At 58.5% G+C, this 26,283-nt stretch overlaps 2 protein-coding genes, 2 long non-coding RNA genes and 1 other non-coding gene across 12 annotated transcripts; 2 read left to right on the top strand and 3 right to left on the bottom strand.

Annotated features, from left to right (window-relative positions):
- Positions 1-570: 570 nt before the first annotated feature.
- RAB1B (RAB1B, member RAS oncogene family) lies at positions 571-7,810 on the bottom strand. Its single transcript, XM_001491186.6, has 6 exons — positions 7,614-7,810; positions 5,912-5,984; positions 5,525-5,620; positions 5,317-5,412; positions 2,116-2,247; positions 571-2,021 (listed from the first exon to the last, which is right to left on the bottom strand). Exons 1-6 carry the CDS (start codon positions 7,739-7,741, stop codon positions 1,827-1,829), a joined length of 720 nt encoding a protein of 239 aa, XP_001491236.5. The 5' UTR covers positions 7,742-7,810; the 3' UTR covers positions 571-1,826.
- LOC138916754 (uncharacterized) lies at positions 6,998-14,210 on the top strand. Its single transcript, XR_011424129.1, has 2 exons — positions 6,998-7,282; positions 13,711-14,210. It is a non-coding gene; the product is annotated as an uncharacterized lncRNA (long non-coding RNA).
- Positions 8,471-19,011, bottom strand: KLC2 (kinesin light chain 2). 5 transcript variants are annotated; one of them, XM_023654490.2, is made up of 16 exons: positions 18,773-19,011; positions 17,650-17,925; positions 15,077-15,307; positions 14,853-14,922; positions 14,046-14,268; positions 13,273-13,360; positions 13,063-13,164; positions 12,801-12,974; positions 12,586-12,685; positions 11,860-11,909; positions 11,702-11,769; positions 11,124-11,232; positions 10,866-11,018; positions 10,118-10,242; positions 9,821-9,878; positions 8,471-9,449 (listed from the first exon to the last, which is right to left on the bottom strand). In XM_023654490.2, exons 2-16 carry the CDS (start codon positions 17,875-17,877, stop codon positions 9,366-9,368), a joined length of 1,863 nt encoding a protein of 620 aa, XP_023510258.1. In that variant the 5' UTR covers positions 17,878-17,925; positions 18,773-19,011; the 3' UTR covers positions 8,471-9,365. The 5 variants fall into 5 exon arrangements, with proteins under 5 accessions (XP_023510258.1, XP_023510256.2, XP_023510257.1 ...); XM_023654488.2 differs by having other exon boundaries at positions 17,650-17,888; positions 18,773-18,905; XM_023654489.2 differs by lacking the exon at positions 18,773-19,011 and adding an exon at positions 18,625-18,763.
- MIR9117 (microRNA mir-9117) lies at positions 16,301-16,419 on the bottom strand. The gene has a single exon (NR_128147.1). It is a non-coding gene; the product is annotated as a microRNA mir-9117 (primary transcript).
- LOC111775977 (uncharacterized) lies at positions 18,446-24,914 on the top strand. Of its 4 annotated transcripts, XR_011424126.1 has the most exons (4): positions 18,885-19,541; positions 20,893-21,188; positions 21,287-21,459; positions 23,749-24,479. It is a non-coding gene; the product is annotated as an uncharacterized lncRNA (long non-coding RNA). The 4 variants fall into 4 exon arrangements; XR_011424128.1 differs by lacking the exon at positions 21,287-21,459 and having other exon boundaries at positions 18,446-19,541; positions 23,722-24,914; XR_011424127.1 differs by lacking the exon at positions 21,287-21,459 and having other exon boundaries at positions 18,446-19,541; positions 23,749-24,478.
- The last annotated feature ends 1,369 nt before the right edge of the window (positions 24,915-26,283 follow it).

Below are 26,283 nucleotides of genomic sequence, written 5' to 3'. Positions count from 1 at the left end.
CCACATCACACAACGAACCGACAACCACACTTGGTCCACTCGGACGGGCACACACACTCCTACCCTACACACCACGCCTCACCCACCAGCGCCCAGCCGGACTGAGCTCTTAAGTGCAAAGCACTTGTCACTGTCCCAGGGAGCAGACACACCTGGCTTGAACCCAGAGCAAAGCCCGGAGAGGGGGCTAAACGAGGGGGCTGGAAGGGACTCGGGCCAAGTGCGTTGGGGCACAATATCTGCGGCCCGGCGGCTTGGGCTCTGGCGGCCGCCCAACTTCACATCCTGGATGTGCGCCTGTGTGGGTGTTGGCGCTGCTCACCAGGTACTCGCTGATGGCCGCCTGCCTCGCTCCCTGCCGGAACCGTGCTGGGCCCGTGGGGACAGACCACAGAAGCACAAGCAGGCAGCTCTCCTGGCTTCAGGAAGTGGGTCAAGGACTTTCAGCAGCAACCCTAGGACACACAGCCCAAGCCAGGACCCCTGTGCAGCCCAGCAAGCCCAGGGCTCCAGGTCCATCCCCCAACCCCAAGGCAGCTCCCACCACAGACCACACTCAGTCACCACAACTTCCTTGCAAAAACCCTCGGCTCATCCGAGCGCCAGTGGAAATTTATTATTATTTTTTTTGTCCTTTCCGTCTTTCCCCAAGTGGCTTTTCCTTGCAAAATGCCTGACATAACACCAGAGAGGAACCTGGGAGTGGGGGGGGGGGGGGGCACCCCAAGGGGCAGCCCAGGGACTTAAATACAAGCTGGAGGGCAGGGCACAGGTGGGACAGGCGAGAGACAGCACAAGGAACATGGCTTCTCAGGTAGAGACCAAAGGTTTGTTTTTCTGCAGGAAGCAGCTGTGCCAGAGGGCAGGGGACTAGGATCCTGGGGGGAGCGGGGAGCAGAGAGGCCTCCAACCCTGGGTTGCACCCACACTCCCCAAAGGAGAAGTAGCAACAGGGGATGAGGATCTGCCCTCACAGGCTCCAAGGGACGGAAAGGGAGACAAAGCCAGATGTGCTGCCTCAGAGAAAGGGACGAGGTGCTGGCAGAGTGAGGGTTAAGGCTGGTGCCCGGGCTCTGGCACGGTGGGCCTTCCGCCTCCGCCTGCCTTAGGGACAAAGGGGCACGGTGGGCAGGCAGCACATGGGCCTGGCTCTGGCAGGGCAGGGGGCGGCAAGGAGCAGGCTCCCTATGGGCTCAAGACACAGGCCCAGCGCGGCTGCCCGCCCACCTGCCCTAGATGTGCTCAGACCCCACTGCAGCTGGACGGCTCGAGCTGTGAGTGTGGGAGGGGTGGGAGGAGAGGAGAGGGTGGGCTGCCAGGCCTCTGTGGCCCCCGTGCCTGTCCTGAGGTCTGGCCCAGGGCCCTGGATCCCCTGGTTCCATGCCTGGCCCTGGGCACTGACTGCAGCCAGGGGCAGTAGAGGACAGGGAGGCAATCAACTCTTGGGGCGGGGGGGCGGGGGCGAGAAGGAAGAAGGGTAAGGAGAGAAACCCACTGCAGCATAATGGGGGGCAGGGGGAGGGAGACAGACAGAGAAGCCCTCATCCCAAAGAAAGGTGTGTGGTGGGGTATCTTTTAAAGTTACCTAGAGGCAGCAGCAGAGCGAGCCCCTACCCCTAGCCCAGCCACAGGTCCTGGGTGTCCTCCCTTGGGGGCCCTGACAGACCAGGGCTCAGGGCGGCAGGCAGATGGGCCAGAGGGATATGGGGGGCCCAGGACACCCCAAAGCTACAGACTCAAATGCCCCAGGAGAAGGAGGCCCCTTCTGCCCCCTCCAGGGGCATCATCTGGAAGGTGCCCCTCCTGTCCCACCCTATGTACCCCTCCTAGCAACAGCCGCCACCAGCGGGCTTCACGGGGGTGCTGTCGATCTTGAGGTTGGGCCGCTCACCCCCCGAGGCTGCCCCAGGCCCCATCCGCTTTTTGATCTCAGCAGCCATAGTCATGAACGCCTGCTCTACGTTTGTAGCATTCTTGGCACTCGTCTCCAGGAAGGGGATGCCCAGAGAGTCTGCGAACTCCTGACAAAGGGAGAGGAGAGGAGAGGAGGGGAGAGTGAGGTGAGGCACACAGACCCCGGCCCACCCTGGGCGGACGGGCCCAGGCCCCACTCACCTTGGCCGTGGTGTTATCCACCACTTTCTTGGTGGTGAGGTCGCTCTTGTTGCCCACCAGGAGCTTATTGACGTTCTCACTGGCATAGCGGTCGATCTCCTGTAACCACTGCTTCACGTTGGCATAGGATTCCTAGAGGGACCAAGGTCAAAAACTGTTTCACTCCCAACTCCCACCTACCCTAGGCCTGGAGATCAGGGGCTTTGAGGGGAAGGGGGTGCCCTGGGCTCCTGAGAGGCGGGAGCGCTGGGCTCAGCGACCCGGAGGAAAGTCCCTTCTCCTTCCAGGCTTAGCTCTCCTCCATCTGGGTCCCCAGTAAGGCAGGCCCAGTGCAGCCCCAGCTGTCTGCCAACAGCCCCAGCACTGAAACAGCCTAAGCCTAAGGGCCGGCCTCTGCTTCCTGCAGCTGCTCCTCTCTCCCTGACACAGAGAAAAGGACTAAGCAAATGTGGGGAGCAAGAAACAAGCCAGAGGAGAGGAAGACAGAAACGCAGGGTGACAGGTTAGCAGGAATCACAAAGTTCCCACGGTGGCCTCAAAATCCCTTTAAAGTCTGAAGTCGTGGAGCCCAGTGGTAGGTGGAGGGTCTTCGCAGAGGAGACCCTGGACTATGAGACACGAGCATCCCAGGAACAGAGCCTAACATTCGTCCTACTTCTGGCACCGACAGCCTGCTTCCTCAGCCTGGCTCTCCCGGCAGCTTGCCACGCCCCACCCCCCACCCCTGGCATGCGGACAAAGGACAGAACTTTTAGGAACGTGCTTGAGCTACAGCCACTTTCCCTTCTTAGGAGCTGGAGGCCTGGTGATATGACACTGGCTTCAAACTTACACCTCCTGCCATGTCCTAGCCTGGGCCCTCGGGACAAAGATGGGAATCGTACCTGGGCCCTGCCCTAAAGCACCCAGGAGACAGTGGAAGCCTAGACCAGGACCCACACAATGGCAAGACAGGGTGACCAGCACTGTGGGGACAGAAGGCAAGAGCCAGTGGGGCTCCAGGACCGCCCCTGCCAGGCGAGGCTCGAACTAGTGCAAGGGGAGGAGACAACACACGCCAGTTAACAGAATGGGAGGGGCAAGGTGTGTTTGGGAGGAGAGACTGGACGTTGCTGGGAGGCAGGCCCTGAGCAGGGAAGGAGACGGAGAGGAGGCAGGCCAGTGCACGGAAGACCTTAGCCCGGCTAGATCTTAGACAATAGGAGCCAGTGGGGGCTTCCTGAGGGAGCGGCAGGAACAGCTATGCCCTGGGAAGCTAGGCCCAGCAGGGGCGTAGAGGCCAGAGCAGACCCGCAAGACAGAGACCACCGGGGAGGTAGTTGGAATAATCTAGGTAAGAGAGGAGGTGCCCTGAGCCAGGAAAGAGGCAGGGAAGAGCACAGGATTTAGAGTCAGACCATCCTGGGCTAAGCCCCACTCTGCCATTTACTGTGTGACCCTAAACATGTCACCTGACCTCTCTGAGCCTCAGTTTCCTCACTTCTGTAAAACAGTACCTCCCAGTGGGGCCATTGTGATCATGAGCTAACGAATGCAGGCCTGTCTCATAACAAGTGCTTAATTAGTGGGAGCTGCTATTATCCTCATCGCTGCTGTTATCATGAGGGGGACAAAGAGGGGCCCTGGGACTGACTGGATGGGGGAAGGAGGAGTTTTCTGGTCAGGCCGATAGGGACTCTGTTACAAAGATGAGGACAGAGGAGCTAGATCGGGGAGAGACGGTGAGGCCAGTGCTGGACATGCTGAGTTCTGCAAAAGGTCTGGAGCTCAGGAGAGGCTGTCTAGGAGCAGGAGAGGGGTCACGCAGTAGCAAAGAACCCTGGTTTCAAACATGGGCTTTCTCTTTCCTGCCTGCGAGACCACGGGTGAGTCACTTAACACCTTTCGGAGAGTGTCTCCTCATCTGCAAACAGGAGACCCAACCCGGTAGTTCACTGGGTGATGCTGCAAAGATCAGAACTATATTAATTCTAATTCATTAGAATCGTATTTATTCTGTATTAAACAGAAAGCGCCAGCAGAATGCAGGGCACAGAGGAGGAGATCCATAGTGATAGCTGTTTAGACACAGGAATCACAGAACACCAGGCAGAAGCCAAACCACAAAGTGGCCAGAAGCAGGCAGGGAGAGTCAGGAGGCTTGGGGCAGAGTTAGGGAGCACACAGTTTGGAGTCGTGGGGAGTAGCACAGGACGAAACAGTAAAAAGGCACCGAAAAGAGAATCCAGTGCAGCAGGAGATGGGAGAGCTGGAGATGGCCAACTTCTCAAGGAGAGGGAAAAGAATGGAGTTAAAAGCCATGAGGGGTCAGTCAGGGCGAGAACTGCAACGAGGTCACGAGACTTGGCAGTTAGAGGTCCTCGGTGACCTCTGTGTGAGAGGAGTGCAGTTCGCCCACAGCTTGTAGTCCAAAGGCCATCACAAGTCCCCGGTGAGCTGAAAAGCCCAGTCACCCCTCTTCTGGCCCAGGGCTGACGTAAGCATCTCCCTGTCTCCAGGGCCTGCTCCCCATTAAGCAACAAGGTTTAGGACCAAGAACAGAGCTGGCAGAGTCAGCAGTCCCAGGCTTTCTGTCTCTGCCACTTAACTTGCTGGGCCTTAAGCAAGTCTCCTCACCACTCCAACCCATGTCCTCATCTGTAAAATGGGAACACAGTACAGACCCCTGCAGGGTGTTGTGAACATCAAAAAGCCGGCACACGTTCTGTAAACTACAGGGTATGGGGGGTTGTTCCCGGCTGTTAACATCACCATTGCTGCCAAGAACACACGACTAATGCTGCCGCAGTAGACACAGGGCTCCCAGTCCTCTGCGCACACTGGCCCCAGAGCGCACGGCTCCCTCATCGCCTTGCCTACAGCCCTCCAACTGCTTCTCCACACTGTCTTCACACAGGCGGCCAGGGGCCCAGCACAGCAACCAATCGGCTGACTAAACCCCTACAAAACACAGGCGTCTGGAAGGTCTAGAATAAGGCGGCAAGTCTGGCGGGAGGTGCAAAGCCTGGTTCTGCCGGGACCCTGCAGCAGGGCCTCTGGAGGGTCCACTTCTGCGGCTGTTTCCCTCCTTGCGAAATGAGTCCGAATACACTCTCCTTTCCCGGCAGCACCAAAAAGAGAGGACGGAAAGAGCAGAAAGAAGCAAGCGCCAAAGGCCTGAGGCTGAGGAGGCAAAGCTGGGGATGGTGAGCCCAGGAGTACCTGGTCAGTGACGTCGTACACCACGATGATGCCGTGAGCCCCCCGGTAGTAGCTGGAAGTGATAGTCCGGAACCGCTCCTGACCAGCTGTGTCCCACTAAAGACAGCAGGAAAAAAGGGCAGGTCAGCCCAGGGCTCCATGCCCAGAGCCCCTCCCCTCCCAAGGCAGATGCCTCTGCACCAGGGCCTTTGAGGACAGTGACACTCACGATCTGAAGTTTGATGGTTTTGCCATCCAGCTCAATAGTTCGGATCTTGAAGTCCACCCCGATGGTGCTGATGTAGCTCTCTGTGTATGTGTCATCCTGCAACATCGTGGCCCAGTGAAATGGCCTGACTGAGCAGGCCTGAGGCCCATTTGGAAAATCTCCCTCCAGTTCCCCGCCCCAGCAGCGCTCCTAACTGCTGAGCGCCAGTTCTCAGCCCCCCAGCTTGCCAGCCCCTTGCCCTTTTTCAGTCAGATATGTTGCCAGCAAGTCATGCAACTTCATCCTTGGTTCCCCAGGTCTTGTAACTACTGTGCTCTGGGCTGCCCTCTCTCCCTCCAGCCACCAGCCAGGACCCCAGATGGATGCCAGGGGAGGCTTCTTACTCACAGCAAACCGCAGGAGCAGGCACGACTTGCCCACGCCCGAGTCACCAATCAAAAGCAGCTTAAACAGGTAGTCACTGGAGAGAAAGGATGGGAAGGCGTGAAGGCAGGCAGGGAACCCACCCGCCGTCACCCTGGAGTAACAGCTACAGCCCTCTCCCACACTGCGAGGCGGGCCTCCGTTTAGAGTACTAAGGTGCTCCCAAGATCCTCCCACAAATCCCGGGAGAAGGGGGCCCGACCACCTCCCATAACACAGCTGGCCTGAAGGGCTGAGTCTGAATTCGCACTTTACAAAGAAGGAAACCGAGGCACAGAAAGGGACATGACTTGCCAAGGATCGCAATCTGGCGACAGAGCTGGGTACCCCACCCTGATTCCTGACAGACTCCACAGTCCCCAGACTGTAGGGGACTACAGTAGGGGCTATTTAGGGAACCCCTCCTACACCACCCCGTGGCGTACCCAGCTTGTTAAGTGAATGTCTATGTAAAGAGCCTGGGACAAAGCCTCTAAGAAGAGACGGCCGACAAGTGGCAATGACAACAGCAGTTAACACACACTGAGTTCTGCTGTGGGCCTGGCCCTGTGCTAAGAACTTCAAATGCACCATCTTAAAGCCTCACAACAGTCCAATGAAGTGCGTGCTGTTATTCCAACAACTGAGGAAACCAGAAGTCTGAGAAGGGAAGCGACTTGCCCTAAGTTAACTTTAAGACTGGAAACCAGGTTCAGACTCCAGTCTCTGTGAGCCTGCTGGTTCCCTTCTCTGTTCCCCTTATGATCCAGCTCAGAGCTTCACCCTTCCCCCAAGAAATGTGAGGCCTGGATCTGGAGGAGAAAAAGGAAGGGGCAGAAGAAGAAGATAACTGACTTTTGGGGAAAACCGTCAAGGAGCAGTCTGGGGCAGAGATGTGGGCCATCTACCCGGAGGGGAAGGGACCAAGAAGTGAGGAGAGTCTGAGAAACAGAGAATCCCACTGGAAGGGGGAGCAAATGCCACATTCATCTGAACTTCACCGGCAGTGTGACGGCGAAGGGAAGGGGTGTGCCGGTGGCGCCGGGGGCCTGCGCAAAGGTGAGGAAGGGCGGGAAGGGACCGGCAGGGCAGCTCGACCCGGGCACGGAGCAAAGCGACAGCCCCCGACGGGACGACCTGCTGGAGAGCGACCCCGAGCGGCGCCTCGGGGTCTCCCGCGTCTGCCCGGCCCTGCGCCGGCCCCGGAACCGGATTCCGGGAGAACGGGTAGAGCAGAAGGATTTACGACCCGACCTAAAGGGCCCGAGTCTGGACCGAGACCAGAAACTATCTGGTGACGGGCTCCAAGACGCCGGGACTGCCGTCAGCACCCGGACCGCCACTCTCCAGCAGCAGGTGGGGAAACTGAGGCCTGGAGAGACCGGGGCTGCGGGGTCACTTGACCGATAAGGCCTGGTAGGGCCAGTGCCTCGGACTCCAAGCGGTGCCCCTCGGGCTTGCAGTCTCTGCGCCCCGCGTATAAGAACTTGGGGTGTCAAGTTGGGGTCCTGGGGCTCCCCAGGGGGAGGGGCAGGACCCGGATGTAGGGGGAGGGAGGTCAGCGGAAGAGAGACCCGGATGTGGGGGCGCCACGCAGTCCTGACCCAGGCTGGACAACCCCGGTAAGCATACAGCCCCGTACTCGGGATCGAGGCTGCGCCGGACGGCGCGGGCGGAGCTCACTCACTATTCGGGGTTCATGGCGGCGGCAGCGGCCCGCTCGGTCGCTCCCAGTCGGCTCTGCTCCGCCTCCCGTTCCAAGATGGTGGCTGCTCCGCCCCAGAGGCCCCGCCCGCGACGCGCAGGCGCAAACATTCCCGATTCGGGCCTCGCCGCGTTGCTTCTCGGAACTTGTAGTCTCGGTACGTTATCCTGCTCACCACCCCCCCACCCGGCCCCCCCCCCCATCCCCGGTTGCGCAGGCGTAAACCGAGGAGCCCGCGCCTCCTAGCGCAATCCCCATCGTCGCAGCGCATTGCCCTCTGGGGCTTGTAGTTCGCTCCCTATACGTACCTGAGCTTGACAGCTCTCGGGAGCCTGACGGTGTCCCAGCGTTGGAAACTCAATTTAGGGCTAGGGTTAACACGTTTCACGCCTGTCTGACAGAGGTAGTCATCCCTACCCTGCCAGGTCCCGGAGTTGTAAGCATTAGTAGAAGTTCATTTATCCAGAGTTCTTCGTGTGCTGGCGCTCCTAACTTACAGCGTAAGCCCCAGGAGGAAGATGTGGTCACCCACATTTTATAGATGAAAAAATCCAGTCTCGGTAACTCGCTTAAGGTCAAACAGCTCAGTGAGAGGTAGAGCTCAATCAAAGCCCTCGGTCTATAGATCTTCAGAGATGAAGGTTGTCGGAAAACATCCTGAACCTGTGGGGCCCCCAAACAGTTCCGGGATAGGGGCAGAGTATCTTGGCTCCACTGCTCGGAACCAAACGTGGGCGACACACACACACACACACACACCCCGCGCTCACCTCTCCCGACCCCATCCCCAACCTAGAGACGCTAGGAGCCCTCGGCCTCCGCCCCAAAACAAGCCCGGCTCAGTTTCAAACCGTCTTTATTTCTACAGCAACATTTGAAAATAGAGAGCGACCGCCTCACCCCCCACCTGGGGCAGCCCCTCCTGCCACAGGGGGCCATCGCTGTCCCCGGGAGAAGCTGCAGGCGTGGGAGAGGCGTGGCAGGAAGGCTCGACGGGCGGTGCCCGGGGCGGGGTCAGGCCGTGCCTGGGCAGAGCCGGGCGGGAGGGGCAGTGCATAAGGCCGGGATGCAGGGCAGGGCCCGGCGGTGAGCGGACGGGCGAGAGGAGGGCTCTCCGTCCTAGGACACGGGGCGATGGCGGGGCAGGCCGCACCCCTCAGAGGCCGACAGGGGCGCCAGGCGGCCCAGGGAACCCTTTGGGGAGGCACCGCCCCAAGATGTGGAGCCTGGGAGATACCACCGCGCGGAATGGGGGTGATTAAGGCCTGGGCGGTACCACTAGAGAAGGGCGGGGCGAGGGGAGGTCCGGTAGTACCGCGGACTGAGGGGAGGGGCGCGGCCAATAACTTATTTCTCTATATACAGAAGCAACGGCCGTGGGGAGGGCGGGGTGCTGAAGGGACGGCAGGTGCTTAGTGTTCTTGGCCCGGGGGTCTGGGGAGGGCAGGCCACCGAGTCTCTACCTTAGAGAGCCCAGCCAGCCCCTCTCGCAGCCCTGAACCTAGGGAAGAGGGGGCCCTGCTGGAAGGAATAAATAAGGGGTAGAGCTGGAGCGGGCGTGCCCAGCCTCCAGGGCTCAGGCTGAGATGACAAGGGAGGAGGTTACCCTGAGATTGAACAGAAAAGACAGGGGTCCTTCAGAGAGACAAGGGGGCAAGCAGCAGGCCCATGCGCAGGGCTGGGGGTGAGGGCAGTGCCGAGTGGAGGCTCTGGCGACCCGCTGCCCCTTCAGGATTAGCCCACGAGGGAGCTTCGTCGCGAGAGGTCCATGGAGCTGGAGCTGAGGGTGCGGCTGTCAGAGAGGCCTGTGCCTCCAGGCTGTGGGCAGAAGGGGCAGGTGGCTCAGCCTCGTGCTGCTGTCTGTGCTTCCCTGGCCTGAAGGGGCCTGACCAGCCAGAGTCTCTGAGCCGGGCCGACGGCCACAGCCTGATGCTCTGACACTCCCGCCCACCTCCGGTTACTGGGTGGGCACTGGCCGCTTGCATGTCCACCCCAGGCAGGGGCCGGGTTTCCCTCATTTGTCTCCCCCAGTGTCCAGGCCAAAGCCAGGCCTGGGACGGAGACAGGAAATGTTGCTGGATGAACAGACATGCTTAGGAGAAGCTGGGCAGGTACACAGGACATGCAGGCCTTGGGCCCCAGGGCCTGGGCCTCAGCTGCTCAGTGCCCAGACACCCACCCACCCATACCTGGACTGGCTCTTCCACACTCTTGTTGAGGAAGTTGAGGGAGCTGGCCCGCTTCATCCTGAGGGGAAAGGACAGCCAGATTTGCCCCTGGTGGAACTGGGGGACCCTAGGGGGAGAGGTCAGGTTGGGGCTGGGGAGGGGGGCTGTGGGCAGGGAGCAGATTTGGTGGGTGGTGGTGCTTGAGAGAGATGAGGGAGTTCACCCTGGGTCAGGAGCTCGTCTGGAGTGGCTGGGTTGTTGGGTGGGTTTTTGAGAGGCTCCCTCTGGGTGGGGGGCTCCTTGGGGGCAGGGGCTCACCGGGGGTTAGGGGATTCCTGGGGGCTGCCGCCCTGCAGCTTCTTCACCAGCATCTCACTGCTGCGCCTCAGGGCATCTCGGAGCTTCCCAAAGGAGCCGCTGCGCCGCAAGGAGCCGCTGCCGTCCTGTGAGGGGGGACAGGTTTGTCCCTCTGCTACACTGGCTGCCAGGACTTGTGGCCCACCCTTTTTTTTTTTTTTTAAAGATTTTATTTTTTTCCTTTTTCTCCCCAAAGCCCCCTGGTACATGGTTGTATATTCTTCATTGTGGGTCCTTCTAGTTGTGGCATGTGGGACGCTGCCTCAGCGTGGTTTGATGAGCAGTGCCATGTCCGCACCCAGGATTCGAACCAACAAAACACTGGGCCGCCTGCAGCAGAGCGTGTGAATTTAACCACTCAGCCATGGGGCCAGCCCCAAAATTTTGAAGATATTTATGTTAAAGTCTCTTTCGTATTGCCTTATACAACTTCTCTTTTTTTTTTTTTTGAGGAAGATTAGCCCTGAGCTAACTACTGCCAGTCTTCCTCTTTTTCGCTGAGGAAGCCTGGCCCTGAGCTAACATCGGGCCCATCTTCCTCTACTTTATATGTGGGACGCCTACCACAGCATGGCGTGCCAAGCAGTGCCATGTCCACACCCGGGATCCGAACCGGCGAACCCCAGGCTGCCGAGAAGCGGAACGTATGAACTTAACCGCTGCACCACCGGGCTGGCCCCTCGTGGCCCACCCTTACCCCTAGACTCACCCCACTCCACTCGGCAGCGGGCCCTGCCTCCTCGAGGTCGGACTCGGACCGAGCTCCCCCGGCTACGTCTCGGCTGCCACGGCGGTCTCCCCGCACACCACTGCCGTCTTTCAGCAGTTCCACCACCTTGGTCTGGCTCGCAGGGTCCAGGCCCTGAGGGAGGGGCAGGGGGCGTCAGGCGGAGCGACGTGCCCCAAGTGGCACACACACAGGGCCACCGCAGGTCCCTGCCCACAGCCCTCGTGCCTGTTACCCCACCTGCTTGCGGCTGCGACTGGCACAGTCCTCCAACGTGTGTGCGGCTTCTAGCTTGCCCTGGCGCCGGTAGAGGGCCCCCAAGCTGCGCAGGGTGGTGTTGACCGTGGGGCTGTGGGTGAGACATGGGATAGTCTCAAACTCCGTGGTCCCCAGTACCCAGGGCCCCTCCTGGCATCCGACCCCCACTGGGCTCTGAGGAACCATCCAGCCAACCAGAATCTCGCCCCTCCTGTGTCTTAAGCCCTGTGCTAGGCCCGCGCGGATTCTCCTGTCTTGGCGGAATCACCCCAGGGTTGGGGACCCGGATCCAGGGCCCTAAGGAGGATGTTGCCACCAGGACTAAAAGCTGGGAAACCCAGGAGCAAGATAATCAGGCTGTGCAGGTGCAAAAAGCCTTCTTGGGACAGGTGGCCTGTGACCCAGGCCTTAAAAGACAAGCTGACAGAAAAAAGGAGTGTGTTCTAGGGGTGAGCAGCATGGAGTGTGGAGCCTGGTGCAGTCCCCAGCCCCCGGCCCGCAGCCCGGATGCTGGTTCCCTGCTCCCTGCTCCACTGCCAGCCCTGCCCCACTGTCCTCACCTGTCGACTTTACAAGCCTTGTACCAGCTGCCATATTCCCCATAGGGGGTGCTGTCCCGGCGCTTATCCTGGGGGAAGGAATGGTCAGGGGAGGTGGGACCCCCCAGCCTCACCCTCCCTCCCTGGACCCCCACCCCAGTCCTGCCCCACAGAGCTACCTTGCTCTCCTCCCGTTCCTCTGCGTGCATCCAGATGGGCTTGTTGTCCCCTGGGGGGAGAAAGGGGCTGTCACCAGCCTCCCATGTAGGCCTCTCCTAGTTGGGCTGGACACAGGACTGGGGTCTGGGGTGGGGGTCAGAGGTACCCAGGCAGGACCAGGATTGGGCTTTGTTGAATGAATGAATGAATGAATGAATGAATGAACGAACAAGAAACAGACCCCAAACATTACTGACCCTCCTCTGGAACACAGAGATGACTGTGGTACAGGCCCGTGCTTGAGGGGCTAGTGATTGCGGGCTGCGGGGAGCCGACACTTACATACCTCGGGCCCACAGCCCAAGATATGTGCTAGGCCTAAATGATGCGCCAGGCTGAGGGATCCCAGAGCAGGAAATGACTGGCCGTCGGGGGCCAGAAGGTGGCTTTCCAGAGCGGGAGACATCGGAGCTGGGCCCTCACGGTGGACAGGAGTTGCCCAGTAGAGAAAGAGGAAAAGACTCTGTGCTAAGGGCGTGGGCTATGCAAAGGGTGTATATGGCAGGGGCAGGGCCCAGGGGGCCAAGCCAGTTCAGCGTTTGTGCTCACATGTGCACACAAGTGGCTGGGGACCTGCCAGCCCCAAGGCGTGAGGGCCTGCTGGGCTGAGGTATTTGCCCTGCACGCTAATGGCTGAGTGGGCCTGTGCTGGGTGAGCTGGGGGCACATGGCAGCCACGGACTCACCATTGACAGAGCCAAACTCCTTCTCGTGAGCGCGGGTGAGGATCTCCTTGTACAGGGTCTCTGCATCCTGGTACTTGCCCTGCTTCAGGTAGCAGGAGGCCTGGAGGAGCAGGCCCAGAGGGTGAACAGGATGCAGGGAGCTGAGCCTTTTCCTTTCTTCCCTCTTCTAGCCTCTTCCCCCCCTTCCCCCTCCAGCCCCTCCCGGCCCAGGGCACCAGGTTGTTCTTGGTCTTGGCCACGTTGGGGTCATCAGGCCCGAGGCGTGTGGCGTAGATCTCCAGTGCCCGCCGGTAATAGTATTCCACCTCCTCAGCTTTGCCCTGGTTCTGGCACAGCAGGGCCAGGTTGCTCAGCTGCTTGGCCACATCTGGATGAAACTTGCCCAGGACCTGGGATGGGAGCAGGAGCCGGTGGCTGGGCTGAGGGCCGGCCTAGGCCCCCTGCCTGCCCGGCCCGCCCAGCCCCGCCTGCTCCCACCTTCTCCCGGATCTCCAGCGCCCGCTTGCACAGCGGCTCAGCTTCCTTGTACTTGCCCCGCTTGCCATACAGAACCGCCAGGTTGTTGAGTGTCGCGGCCACCTGAGGGGTGGTAGAACGGAGGCTCCGTGACCTAGGGCCCAGCTGGGCAGGGGCTCTGGGAGCTGCAGGGCACAGGGGCAGCCACCACCTCCCACCACCCTCACTCACAGCTGGGTGGTCCTTGCCCAGCGTCTTCTCACGGATGGCCAGGGCATCGTTGAGCAGGTGAGCAGCCTCCTTGTACTTGTTCTGGTCCCTGGGGGCAGGCAGGAGCATGGTGAGGGTTGTCCTCCAGCCCAAGACCCTCCCCCTAGTGGCCCAAGATCCCTGTGGTCACTCCTCCTGCATTTACTGACCAGCGGGCATGGCAGGGTGTGACCCAGAGCGTGGGGAGACGTGGTCGGCCTCTGCCCTCCGGGAGCTCGGGGGCTCTGGGCAGTTCACTCTCAACTCACTCACCAGGGCAAGTCGTGCTTCGGGACTGCCCAGACTCCCCAGGACACACCTCCAAGGCTTCATGCCCAGTGCACCTGATTCTCGATTCCCCAGGGCCTCTGCTCATGCTGCTTCAGCCAGGGAACCTTCTCCAACCCTCCCATGTTCTAGGCAAACTCATCTTGCACCAAAGACCCTACTTAAGCCTGGTCCCTGGAGAAGCTGTGCCAACTCCCCGGCGCCCCCGGAGTCCTCATGTGCTGCCCCCTCCCAGTTATGTCCAAGCTGTTCTCCTCCACTAGACTGAGGCTTCTTCACGTCTGTGGCCAGGCCTTCTGTGGGCTCAGCCCCCTCTGGGCACAAGTTCCTTCTCTTTCTGCCACCCAAGTGCCTGTGGAGCCTGAGTCCTGGCCCACAGCAGGCACGGAGGATTTGTGACCTGGGCTAGAGCCTCCGGGAGGAGTGCAGGCGCTCCCGTGGATGGCTGCGGCCAGAGGAGCCCTCACCGATAGACCAGCGCCAGGATGTTCAGCATGGTGGCCACATCAGGGTGGTCGTGCCCTGATGTCTTCTCCAGGTCCTCAAGGGCTTGCTTGCAGAGTGGCACGGCCACCTCATAGCGGCCCTGCGAGGCGTACTGGATCACCAGGTTGTGCAGAGTGCGGAGCCGTGCCGGGATTTCATAGCCTCCATGCTGGGCAGCCACATCCCCTCCTCCAGGGCTGGGGGCTGCAAGGCCAAGGGCAGAAGGTCAGAGCCTCACTTGACATGTGGCTCTGGGCAAGTCACTATTCTGCCTCTGTATCCCCATCTGTGAAGTGGGTCTAGGCACCCCCAAGAATGAATAGAGTCACAGCTCCAGTACTGCAAGCTATGCGTCCTCGAGCAAGCACCCAACCTCCGAGCCTCAGCCTCCGCATCTGCAGAAGGGAGCGTCTGAGACACACTCCACACCATCAGCAAGGTGAGCACCGGCCCAGGGCTGAGCCTGCGCATGCGTCCTCAGAGAGGAAAAAGAAACTCTACCAGGGCTCACAGAGCAACTAGTGGCAGAGCGAGACTTGAACCCAGGCTGGGCGGCTCCGGAGCTCTGAACTATGATGCCTGCTCCTCACAGAGCTTGGGGGGAGGAGAGAAGCCACATGTGAAACCTGCCTTTTATGCTCGAACATGCTGGGATATGATGATCAGAAACGAGGCAGGAAAGAACATGGCACCACTTGGTCCCCGTTCCCGGTGATCTCTGGGTCCCAAGGAGTTCACACAGCCCTCCCTTCCCCCACTCCCAGAACCGGCTGCCCCCCCCCCCGCACCTGGGCCCTGCTCCTCCTCATTGGGGAACAAGTCATCCAGGGAGTCTTTGGGGACGTCACCCTTCTCCTCCTAGGGGGGAAGACAAGACGAGCGTCAGGGAAGGAGGCACAAGGCAGCCCAGATGTCAGCGGCTGGGTCGGAGTGGACTCTGCTCCATGCTGCCCCTCCTCGCTCCCAGGGCCCCCTGCCCAGTAGCCTTGCAGTGGCCGTGGTAGGGGCTCACGTTGGGGGAGGTGTCGTCATCCAACTTGCGGATCTGGCTCATGAACAGCAAGTGTTGCTTCTCCTCCTCGAGCTGGGCCACGGCCTGCTCGCTGCGCTGCAGCTTCTGCTGCGTCCCTGCCAGCTCCTCTCGCAGCCACTGGTTCTCCTGCACCAGGCGCCGCACCTGAGCCCGCAGCTTCTGCTTCTCTGACTCTACGGCCCCGAGGTGGCTCGACAGTGCCAGGATTACCTGCGGGAGCCAGCAGGGATGAGGGTCAGAGCCCTGGCCACCCCCGGCCTGGGCCTCCTGGGGCCCTGGGGCCCAGCAAAGACCAGGCCTGGCCCTGTGAGGAGCTGCAGGGCTGAGGGCCTCGAAGTTCTCCTGTCATCAAAGGAGTTTTCCCCAAGGCTCCAAACAGACCGTAGTCCAAGATCCAAGCCCAGAAGGCTCGGGGATCCCCATCTCCTTCCTTCTGGGGTCAGAAGCCCTGGGCTCCCAGGCTGCTCTGCTGGACTCTGAAAAAGTCCATCCTCTTTCCTGGGCCTCCAGCTAACCCTCCGCATTGACGGTTCCCACCTCGTTGGGCTGATCACGAAAAGGGCTGGTTGCGCTTTCCCGAGCTAGCCATTCTCTTCCCTGGCTCTCCTGGGGGCTGTACGCAAGCCTCTGCAGCCGCAGCTGCCATCCCACTGCCCCAGCCCCAGGGCTAGCACTTTCCCAAAGAACCCAAGAGGTGGCTGAAAGACCCCAACCTGACTTCTGGGTCCAGGGTCCCAAGGGTCCAGGGCTGCCCCTGCCCTTCTGCAGCTCCCAGGAGGGAAGGTGTGTGTGTCCTAAACCCCCAGATGGCAAGGGGACCCAGAGGCCTCAGCCCTACCCCTCTCCTCAAACTCTCTGACTCCTTTCCTGAGCTTCCAGGCTCTTCCTGCCTTGGGGCCTTCCTCCATCCTTCACGGTCACGGTCATGTCTGCAGTGAAGCCTCCTCCCTCTGATGTCCTCCGCCCCAGGAGAGCAGGGCACCTTCCCGTGTCCATGCCATCCTGTAGCCCATCTGTGCCGGTGCCTGCGCACACCGGGAGGGGAGCCCCTGTGTGTTCATCTCTGCACCTGGCAGCCAACTGGCCGAGGAGTGAATGACCAGCACATTGCCCTTCCAGAGGGCCAGGCAGTCTGGGACCCTGCGCTCTCTAGTTGATTAGCAAATGCCTAAGTGACAGGTGTTTTCACAACCGCTAGCTTTAAAAAAATTCCTGAACAGCCTGGCGGTATATACAGCAGATGGCATGATCCCTATTTTAAAGACAAGGAAACCAGGATGACACCACCTGCCCAGGAGTCACGGAGCCAGGCGGTGTCTCAGCCAGGATCTGAGGAGGCCAAGACTCTTTCCCCCGGAGCCTAACTCCTTCTACCCCCACTGCTCCTGGATATTTCCATCTGCCCATTGTCCCAGCAGCCCCAACTTAAGAGGCTGAAACAGAACTCCTGACCATGCAGGCTCTCCCATCCCCTTAACCTGCTCAAACCACAAACCTGGGAGTTCCCCTGCCCTCCTCTCTCTCCCTCACTCCATCCCTGCTGGACCTACCTCCGGAACACCTAGAATTGGTCCCCTTCTCTCCACCCTCATGGCCATTCCTTTTCTCCAAGTCACTATTCCTCATTTGAATTCCAACAGTGGCTTCCAAACTATGTGCTCCCTGTGTCCACCCTTGACCCACTATGATTCATTTTCCACACCTCAGCCAGAGGGAGCTTTTAAACCCTAAGTCATACTGTGTTCCTTGACTGTTTAAAGCTCTCCAAAGCTTTCCCCATTTCCAGAGAATAAACCCAAACTAATAATGTGCAGCATGATCTGGCCCCTGCCTTCTCCAGAGGCCTCTTCTGTCCCTCTCTCCTTCCCCATGAAGCTCCAGTCAGACAGGTCTTCTCTCAATTCTTCCACTACATCTTTCCTACCTCAGGACCTTTGCACGTGCATTCTTTCGCCCTCCTCCCTTTTCAGGTTCATTCTTTCCTTCAGGTCCTTGTTTAAATGTCATTTCCTCAGAAGTCTTGCCTGAGCAATATATAAGACCTCCTGCCATAAGCTATCATAAACTTTGTTGTTTGCTTTGGAGAACTTATCACAATGAGTAACAAATGTATGTGTGTTTCTGACTCTCTTCCTACTGGACTAGGGCAGGGATCTTGTCTGTCTTGTTGGACTTGTATCCCTGGCACATTGTGGGCACTTGATAACTTACCTGTTAACGAATGAATTAAAAAACGAACCGGGGAGAAGGGTGTTTCCTTCAGGATTTCCCCTCTAATCTCCTAGACCATTCATTCTCTGCTACCTAGCAGAGAAGGCAGGAACAAGGTTCTGTGTGGGAGCTAAAGGATGATCAGGTTCTCCTGCAGCAAGGCATGACTGGGTTCGCCAAATCCCATTCATTTCTTCCACAGATATTTACTGGGGTCCCATCACAGGGCTCCAGGGGACAGACGGTTCCCTGCTCAGATTCTGTTCGTATATTGCCAAGATTCCTCTGGAACGCTCCCTCCCTCCCATGACCTCCCACCTCAGCACCCCAGCCCCGCCTACCTGGGCCTCCCCCAGCCCCAGCTCGATGGCCTCCAGGGAGCGGCGCAGGAGGACACAGCGCTCCTGTGAGCCTGGCTCAGCGTCGCCGGTTTCGTGAGCGACCAAGGGAGCGAGAAGGGCACGATGCTCCCCGCGCAGGGTCTCCAGCCCTTGGATGACGGCCTTGGTGCCCAGCACGATCTCATCCTGGCTCAGCTTCTCCTCCCGGGGAAGCACCATCGTGGCCATGGCCGCGCCACCTGTGAAGGCGAGGGGGCGGGCAGGCGGGTGCCGGGCCTGGGACCACACCGCCGTCCGCCCCGGATTAGGTAAACACCTCCGGTCCCAAGACGCCTGGGTCCCCAGGGTGCCCAGGTCCCCCAGCCGGCAGCCCGCACCGTGCCCGCGCTCGGCCTACAGGGGGCGCGCCCGACTCCTCTCGGCCCGGGAGACGCAATGCGGTGAGGCCGGTGAGGCTGGACCCGGATTCGGCCCAGACCACCGGCTCAGGCCGGCTTAGGTGGCCCGATCTCGGGGCTTCCCCGGGGACTCCCTTAGCCGGGGCACGGTGCGCCGGAGCACGGTCCTACGGGGGTCTTGGGGGCTCACTCCCGTGCGGGAGACCCCGGCCCCTCCGGAGATCCGGCCCCAGCCCCTGGGGCAGCCCCCTCGGCAACAGGCAGGCCGAGCCACAGAGCCCACAGAGCCCCTCCTCTTGGGCAGGCCGACCCTGGGAGACCCTTCCCCTAGAGAAGCTGAGATCTCGGGTTCTCCGTCCCCCCCCCAAGGCCGCGCCCACGATGACCCCTCCCCACAGGCCGGCGCGAGGCCCTGCGGACCCCTCCCCTGAAAAGGCCGAGCTCCCGGCCCCGGCCACCCAGGACGGCGCCCCCTCCCCGCGGGCCGGCCCAGTCCTCCCACAGGCCGCGCCCACGACGACCCCTCCCGTGCGCTGACCCAGAGCCCCGTCTCCCGGCCCGATCGGCCCGCGCGGACCTGCGCCTCCCGCTCGGGCCCTGCTCCCGCTCCGGCTCTGGCTCCCGCCCCGCTTCACCCGGACCGGCAGCCGTGAGCCGGGCCAGCCGCCTCCATCCCGCCGGCCTTCCCAGCAGTCCCCGCGCCGCCTTAAAGGTGAAGCTGCTACCTCGGCAGGGTCGGAGGGGGCGAAACACGCTCTTCCCTGCCCGGGATTGCCTTAAAGGAGCGTGCTGGCCCGGCCGCTTCAGGCTAGAGGGAAAATCGGGGGCGTGGCCTTCGAGGTGTAGGGGCGTGGCCATCCGAGGTGGAGGGCGTGGTCACCGAGGACCGGGCGTGGGCTGGCCCCAGGCGCAGGTTCCCGGCCGCCGACTCGCACGCTCTGGCAGCCCCGGATTCCTCGACTGTAAACCGCCCCCAGGCCGCAGAGGTGGGGAGAGGCTCGGAGATTGTGAACCTGAACGCACCCAGTGCCGCGGCCAGAGAAGATGGCGGGAGAAACTGAGGCTCAGGGGGCAGGCCCGGCCTCCTCGGAGTCCAGAGCGAAACCTTTGACACTGAGATTTATTGAGAGAGTTGCCACTTTCTGAGCGCTTAAAGAGCGTTGTGGGCGCTTTGGTGCCTTACGTGCGTTAATTCGCTCAATGCTCACAAAGACTCTATGAAGTGGGGCACTGCTATTATCCGCATCTCACAGATCTGATCCCAGGCTCATTTGTCTTTAGAGGCTGGTTACGCCCCCACTCACCTCTTTCGGAGCTGTCCATGTTCCTGTAGGGGATTCATGGCATCTTAGGGCTGCTTCTTGGGGCAAGGGACGGAGGCTTCCGGCCGGAAGGGACATGAGAGTGGCAAAGGGCAGCTGGGCATCTGCCGAAACAAAGACTCGTGCCCCTGTGGGTGAAGACCACAACAAATGCTGCTGACCGAGGATCAAGGCAGGTGATGTCATTTAGGGCTCACGCCCTTCCTTGATTCTCGACCCCGCGTGGAGAGCACCTCTCCAGTCCATGTCATGCACCCATTTAATTCTGCCTATGGCATTTATCCCTTCCAACATTTTTCTTGCGGTTTTCTGTTTCCTCCCTAGAATGTAGTCTTGTTCACTCCCAGAGGAGCCCCTGGCCAGCTACATAATAGCACTCAGTAAATGCTAGTTTTAAGCAGGGCAGAAGGGTGTACCTGTGGGCCTTGCCGAGTCCCTGCCAGGGCCAAGTTTTGACCTGGTGCTCTGCAGCCCTGGATTGGTGGCTACCTGGCACTGCCCCCACTGCTTCTAGGTCGATGTCACTAGTGGGTGACAGCAGGATCACCACCCCAAGGGACAAAACCTGCACGACAAGGCCTGGCACTGCTACCAGGGATCTGGGATGTTCCTCATGAGTCAGGATGGGTTCAGACTCAGGCTTCCCCAGGTTCTGTGTCCTGGTGGGTGCGAGAATCCCCTTGGCATCATCTCTGACGGAGAAATGGTCCGGTGCCCCTAGCTTGAGTACTTCCTGTGACAGGGAGCTTACTACATTCTGCTGTGGCTACTCTAAAGGTTAGAACGTTTTCCTTTGATAGCCCCAAAGTCCCTTCCTGCATTGCTCACCCACACCAAACCGCAGCTGTCTTCAGGAAGAGCAGTCTGCTCCCTTTTGTCACTGAGATATTTGGAGGCAGCAATGGGGCCCCATCCAGTCTTCCTCTTGCCTGGGCTGACAATCCCGGTCCCTTCACCCACCCTTGCTCCAGTTTCCTGACTCTGCTCCATCCTGATTTCTCTTTTCTGGGTATAGTTTAACATGTCAGCTCAGACACCGCTCAGAATGTGGTGCTCAATCCATGGCCCAGGGATCCAGACAGGGAGTGAACTGCACAGATCACAGAGGGGCAGTCCCCCCTTAATGAGCATGCCACCTGTCCACCGTGAAGTTGCATGTCAGGCTGACCTTGACAGCCACTGAGCTGTGCCTGCTCAGCATACGCTTGCCAGCCCAAACCCTAGATTGCGCTCATTCAGGTTATATCTAGCCAGGTTCTTCTCCCCCATCCTGTGCTTGTGCCGATGATTTTTTTCCTGGTGACTTTTAAAGGTAGCTAATACAGTCATATATAATGCAAAATTCAAAAGGCATATACACGTTACAATGAAAAGTTGTTCTTTCTCTCTGACCACTGTCCTCAGCCGTGCAGCTCCCCTCCCCAGAAGCACCTGCTGTTCCCAGTGTCCATCGATTATGTGGTTTGCATACGTGCAGAGCTTGCGTTATCCTTGTCGGTTTCATCTGGTCGGTTTTCCTCCAGGGCCCTGAAGGTTGGAGTCTTTGCCCAAAGGATCTGTTGTCCTTCAGCCCTCACGTTGGCCCTGTCTCCCGGAGGTGTACTGGCTGTGGTGTGACAAGCCTGCCCCTGTGCATGAGACTCCATCAGACCATGACCGCACCCTCAACTTGCCAGCAAGTTCACGGGGAGGAAACAGAATCTGGAGTCCCAGGCACCTTTCTTGTTCTTAACAAGGCTCGGTTTCAGGATCTCTCGTGAAGGAACTTCATTAGAAGGCTCTCCTTCTAGAGGTTGGGATTCTGTGCTACCTTCTGGAGGTGGGTCCTGGGCATCTCTTATTATTTTAGGACTTCAGCAGTGCCTGTGATGTGCACCCTGGGTTGAAAGCCTCTGCTTAAGTGTCTTTATTTTACAGGCAAGGAAACTGAGGCCCAGAGAGAAGAAGGCATGAGATGAGGGAGCCTGCTGTTCCCAGGGAGTTCAGGCTCCCAGTGAGCACTATGTCCTTCTCTAATCCAGAGTCCAGGTCACTTCGTCCCAGTGTGCAAGAGAGGCTGACCACATGGAGTAGAAGTCAAGAGAACCGAGGTCGAGTTGCCGGTTCACACTCACCCAAAAGCCCAGTTGGGCACACTTCCTATACACAGCCTCACGCAGGTTCACCCAGAGGCCCTGAACACCACATGCACACCTCCATGTGTTTATAGGCCCACGTACGTGCATACCATACAAACCCAAGTACAAACACACGTACACAGCCCCTGCTTCCTTCCCTGTGTTCTCTCCATCTAATAAAGGCACACATTCCTTTTAGCATCTTTTTCCACGTTGACAGAAAGAACATTTTTCAATCCCCCTTTATGACTTTTGTTGGGTTCTTACTCCGGCTTTTCTGCTAACTCTCTGCAGGCTCTGGTGCTTTCTTTGTGATTTCCTTTCGGCATCTGGCCCTGCTCCTCCCCGTGTGCTGGGCGGAGGGGAGGCTGGGCCTTCTCCACTGCTTCTCAGGCTCTTATCTTGCTTTCACTGCTTAACCTTGCCTGTGTTTAGCCTTTTGAGCCGCTCGGCTTTTTATCTTGTCTCTGAGGATTATGCTGTGCGTCTCCCAAGGGAAGGGACTGTTACTTCATCCTGGTCTGTGTTGCACCCCCCCCACAGTGGCTGGTTTCCTGCCAGGCTGCTGATGGGTGCTCAGTTGATGGAGAAGGAAGGAAGGAGTCCATGCCCAATGTGATTCAGCTCCGTATGCCATTTTCTGCAGAGCTCATCAGCTTGCCCCCGCCTGTCCCATGCCTGGGAAAGTCATTCTTGCAACTTTTAATCTTGTTTTCTCCCTGAACATCACTCCCACTGCTCCCACCCCTTCCCCTTGGATCCTCGGAAGCACTCAGCCCACTGAAATCTGCTTTCTGAAATTATTCTTTTTCTTTTGGCTAGCGTCACTCGTTTTCTTTGAAGTGGTCGGGGGCATCCCCCTTAAAATGTCAGCAGCTTCACACATAAGCACTCAAGACTGGGGGCTCCTTAGGGCAGTCCTGGCTCTGGCACAGCACAGTAATAATCATAGGTACGAGCCTCCTCAGTGCCCCGGCAGCTTCTTTTCTCTTCTGCCCTATCACTCGCCATTTCCATTGCTTTTCAGCCACACTAAACCACGCGTGGGTCTCAGAACGGGCCAGACTCTCTCTGATCTCTAGTGTTTGCTATTTCCTGTACCCAGAACATCCATGGTGTCAGGCATCTTTGCTCAGGTGAGATGCCTTCTTGGATGCACCTTCCCCAGGCTGGATTAGATGCCTCGCCCATGTGCTCCCATGCAACCTGTCATGCTGTGAGGCAATTGTCTATTTGTCTGTCTCCCCTCCTAGCCTCAGAGTTCCCGCATAGGTAAGGACCCAACCCTGTATTCCTCCCGTAGCATCACACCTCGACAGGAACTGACCCAGAGTAGGAACTTAATACATGTAGGCTGTATGGATGGTGGGGAAGTTGGGATCTGAGTAAGGCCTTGAGAGAGTCCCATGACCTGGGCTAGAAATCCAGCTCCTTCCAGCCGATCTGTGTGCGTGGGACAAGTGACTTAACCACTCATCCCTAGCTGGCTTTTGAGTGTTGGCCAAATGCCAGAGTGATGGGGGCCGGAGATGCAGCAGTGAGCACGTCAGCCCGAGTCCCTGGCCCAATGTGGCACAGACACGTTGGGTGACAGTGAACGCCACGACTGAAGAAAGGGCTGAGGTGGAGACTAACAGTTGGGCTTCGGGCTGGGGGGTTGGGAAGGCCTCTCTGAGGTGATGCGCAGGCTGCATCCTGAAGGAAAAGGGGTAGCTCTGGGGGCGGGGAGTGCATTTAAGGTGGGAAGAGCAGCACGTTCAGGTCCAGTGCGGGGAAGAGGGATCTGATTCCAGAAAGATCAGGTGTGGCTCAGGGTGGTGAGAATGGGGGAGAAAGCACCTGGAAGTGAAGTTAGAGGCAGACGGGGGCAGATGGTGCGGGCCTTTGGATCGTGGGTCGGGCGGCTGTATTCAAAAGGCATTAAGAAGGCAGTGAAGGACGCTAGCAGGGGAGGAGGGCGCTCTGGCTTATGTTTGGGAGCGGTGTTTGGGAAGCCGAATAGACAGGAGTCACTGAGGTGACATGGGATGACCCGTTGGCTTCTGGCTTGAGGGATAAGATGGATACTGGTGCCACTTACCAACACTGGGGAGGATAGAGGGAATCAAGAGTTCCGTTTTGGCCGTATTAGGTTTGAGATTCTGTGAGGATTCAAGTCAAATAAATGGTTAGAAATGAGAGGCTAGAGTCAGGAGGGGCGGCTCTCTGACCTTTGGCTTCTTCCTTGGTGAAAAGGAAATGTCGGCCGAATTGACTTCCTAGGGCCACTGCAAGGATTCAGCGAAATACGCCCCATGCAGCACTCAGCAGCGGCCTGGCTAGAGGAAAATGCCCGTCGGTGACAGCGAGCCAGTCCTCGAACACAGCAGTGGGTGATGAAAGGAGTCGTTTAAAACACTAATCTGAAATCTGCTGCTCAGAATGATTCCAAAAACTCATGGAGAAGAAAGCTCCTCACTCCTGGGTGAGGGCTGTGCCTAATGACTGCCTTCCAGAGAGCACAGCATGCAGCACAGAAAGGGGGCAACACCACCCCAGCCGGGTGAGCGAGGGTAACATCACGGGAATGCCACACAGATGGCACTACCCTTGATGCGATGCGCTGACAAATCCCAGTGGAGGGACATTCCACCAAATACCCGCCCAGTACTCCTCACAGCTGTCAAGGTCATCGAAACCAGGGGAAGTCTGAGAAACTGTCACAGCCCAAAGGACTAAACGTGGTGTGGTCTCCTGGAGGCATTCTGGAATGGAGAAGGATACGAGGGAAAAACTAAGGGTTGCGAGTGAGCCCGGGCTTTAGTGAGTAAGACCATGTCTGTCCTGGTTCATTAGCTGGGACAGATGACTATACTAACGTAACATGCTAACGGGGGGGGACCTGGGTGCAGGCTGCTCAGTAACTCTTTGTTCTATCTTTGCAACTTTTTTGTAAAGCTAAACGATTTTGAAATACAAAGTTTATTTTAAATTAAACATAAAACCAGCCTGGAGTTGGTGTGCAGGTTAGATGGGGGTTCTCCCACCTTCTGCACCCAGTGCCACCCCTTCGCCTTTGGAGAATGTTTCTGGTGGCCCCGTGGGCAGTTCTGCTCTGGTCTGGCCTTGACTCGGTGACTGGGCAAGTTGTCTCAGGCATCAGTCTTCCACCTGAGAGCCTCGTGTTTGCAATCTTGGAAACCATTCCCACACAACCCTCTGCCTCCTCTTGGCTCAGAGCAGGAGTCTATCTTCTTACTCCAGGGCTGGTGAGAAAACTCAGGTGTCCTTTGGGCTGAGGCATCAAAGTGTCTGGGGAGCAGGTTGGAATTAGGGACCCTGATCCAGCAGTGTGAGGGCTCTTCATTCATTGTCAACAAAAATGTATTGTGTACCTGTGATGAGCCAAAGAATAAATGCCAAGAAGAAGAGCTAATAAGAAAAACAAAGAAGGGTGAGAGAAGAGGGAGGTGCTATGTTAGACTCGTTGAACAGGGAGGGCCTCTCAGAGGTGACATTTAAGTCAAGACTTGAACGAGGGAGCAAGCCACATGGACCTAGGGGCAGGAGAAGGATGGCAGAAGGAACAGCTTGTGCAAAGGCCCTGAGACAGAATGTGCCCGGTGTGTCTGAGGCATGTAGAAGCCAGTGAGCGAGGGGAGAGTGAGAGATGAGATGAGATCAAGCAGCCCTGGGAGGTCAGATCAGGCAGGCCTTGCAGGGTATGATGAGAGTTTTGGATTATATTCCTAGTGGGATGGGAAACCGTTGGATGGTTTGGAACAGTAACTTAAGGCGATCTGATTAACATCTCAAAAGGCTCTCTCTGGCTATTGTGTGAGAATAGACACAGGAAGAGGAGGTGGAAACAGAGATAATTAGGAGGCGATTACAATATCCAGACGAGAGATAATAGCAGCAGTGAAAGCGGTGAGCAGCTGCTGGGTTCTGGATGGGTCCTGAAGGGAAAGCCTGTAGCATGTGCTGGTGGATTGGATGCTGGGTATGAGAAAGAGGTCAAGGATGATTCCAAAGCTCTTGGCCTCAGCAGCTGAAGAATGGAGGGAGAAGGCCGTGCACAGGGGAGCCTTCCACCCCACAGGGCTGAGAGAGGGGAGAGGAGGCCAGAGGCTGGAAGAGGAGGACACAGTAAGGGAGCCAAGAGGGAGCAGTCAGTGAAGCGGGGGGAGAGCAGAGTGCCGTCCACAGGCCAAATGGAGACAGAGACTCTATCAGACGTGAGCGTGGGCATCAAGTGCTCCTGAAAGGTCAAGAAGAAACTGACCCTTGGACTTGGCACCTCGGTCACCGGTGACCCTGGTCAGGGAAACTTTGATGGGGTCGTGAGGGAAAAAGCCTGAGGAGCGGGAGGAAGTGGCGACAAGAACACGAAGAACTGTCGTGAAGAATTTCACTGTAAGGGGAGCAGGAGGAGGGGTGGCAGCCAGAGGAAATCCAGAACCAGGGGAGATTTTTGGTTTTAACATGGTTACTGTGAGTTTGCACGTGGACGTGAAAGAGCAGGTAGAGAGGGGGAGCTGATGATGTAGGAGAGAGGGGAGTCGCAGGAGCGAAGCCCTGAAGGTGGGAGGACCCCATGGGTGGGAGCGGGGACACTGACTGCCACAGGCGGGAGGCCGAGGCCTGGAGTCAGAGGCAGGCAGGCTGGGAGCTCAGGCCTCCTCCTCACTCTCATCTCCCATCAACTGCTCCCTCTTCTCGGTTCTGAGCTGGAAGCTGAGACGGCAAGGAGCTGAGACCCGAGTCTACTTGTCCCCCACCCTCCCGTTTGGGATGCCACCAGTTCCAGGGTCCCCA

Source organism: Equus caballus, chromosome 12, assembly GCF_041296265.1.
Source record: "Equus caballus isolate H_3958 breed thoroughbred chromosome 12, TB-T2T, whole genome shotgun sequence".
NCBI lineage: Eukaryota > Metazoa > Chordata > Mammalia > Perissodactyla > Equidae > Equus > Equus caballus.
Note: the sequence above shows the minus strand (reverse complement) of the source record. Positions and strands in the feature narration are given on the sequence as shown.

Bases quoted from the DNA above. Each gene is read 5' to 3' on its own strand.
- RAB1B (XM_001491186.6), bottom strand. From the start codon at position 7,741: ATGTTTGCGCCTGCGCGTCGCGGGCGGGGCCTCTGGGGCGGAGCAGCC. The intron at 5,985-7,613 runs GTGAGTGAGCTC...CTTTCTCTCCAG, and splicing joins GCCGCCATGAACCCCGAATA to TGACTACCTGTTTAAGCTGC. The intron at 2,022-2,115 runs GTGAGTGGGGCC...TCCCTTTGTCAG, and splicing joins TGGATAACACCACGGCCAAG to GAGTTCGCAGACTCTCTGGG.
- KLC2 (XM_023654488.2), bottom strand. From the start codon at position 18,905: ATGGCCACGCCCCTACACCTCGAAGGCCACGCCCCCGATTTTCCCTCT. The intron at 12,975-13,062 runs GTGGGAGCAGGC...CTCCCATCCCAG, and splicing joins CGCTGGAGATCCGGGAGAAG to GTCCTGGGCAAGTTTCATCC. The intron at 11,910-12,585 runs GTGAGTCCGTGG...TTCTCCCCCCAG, and splicing joins GGAGTTTGGCTCTGTCAATG to GGGACAACAAGCCCATCTGG.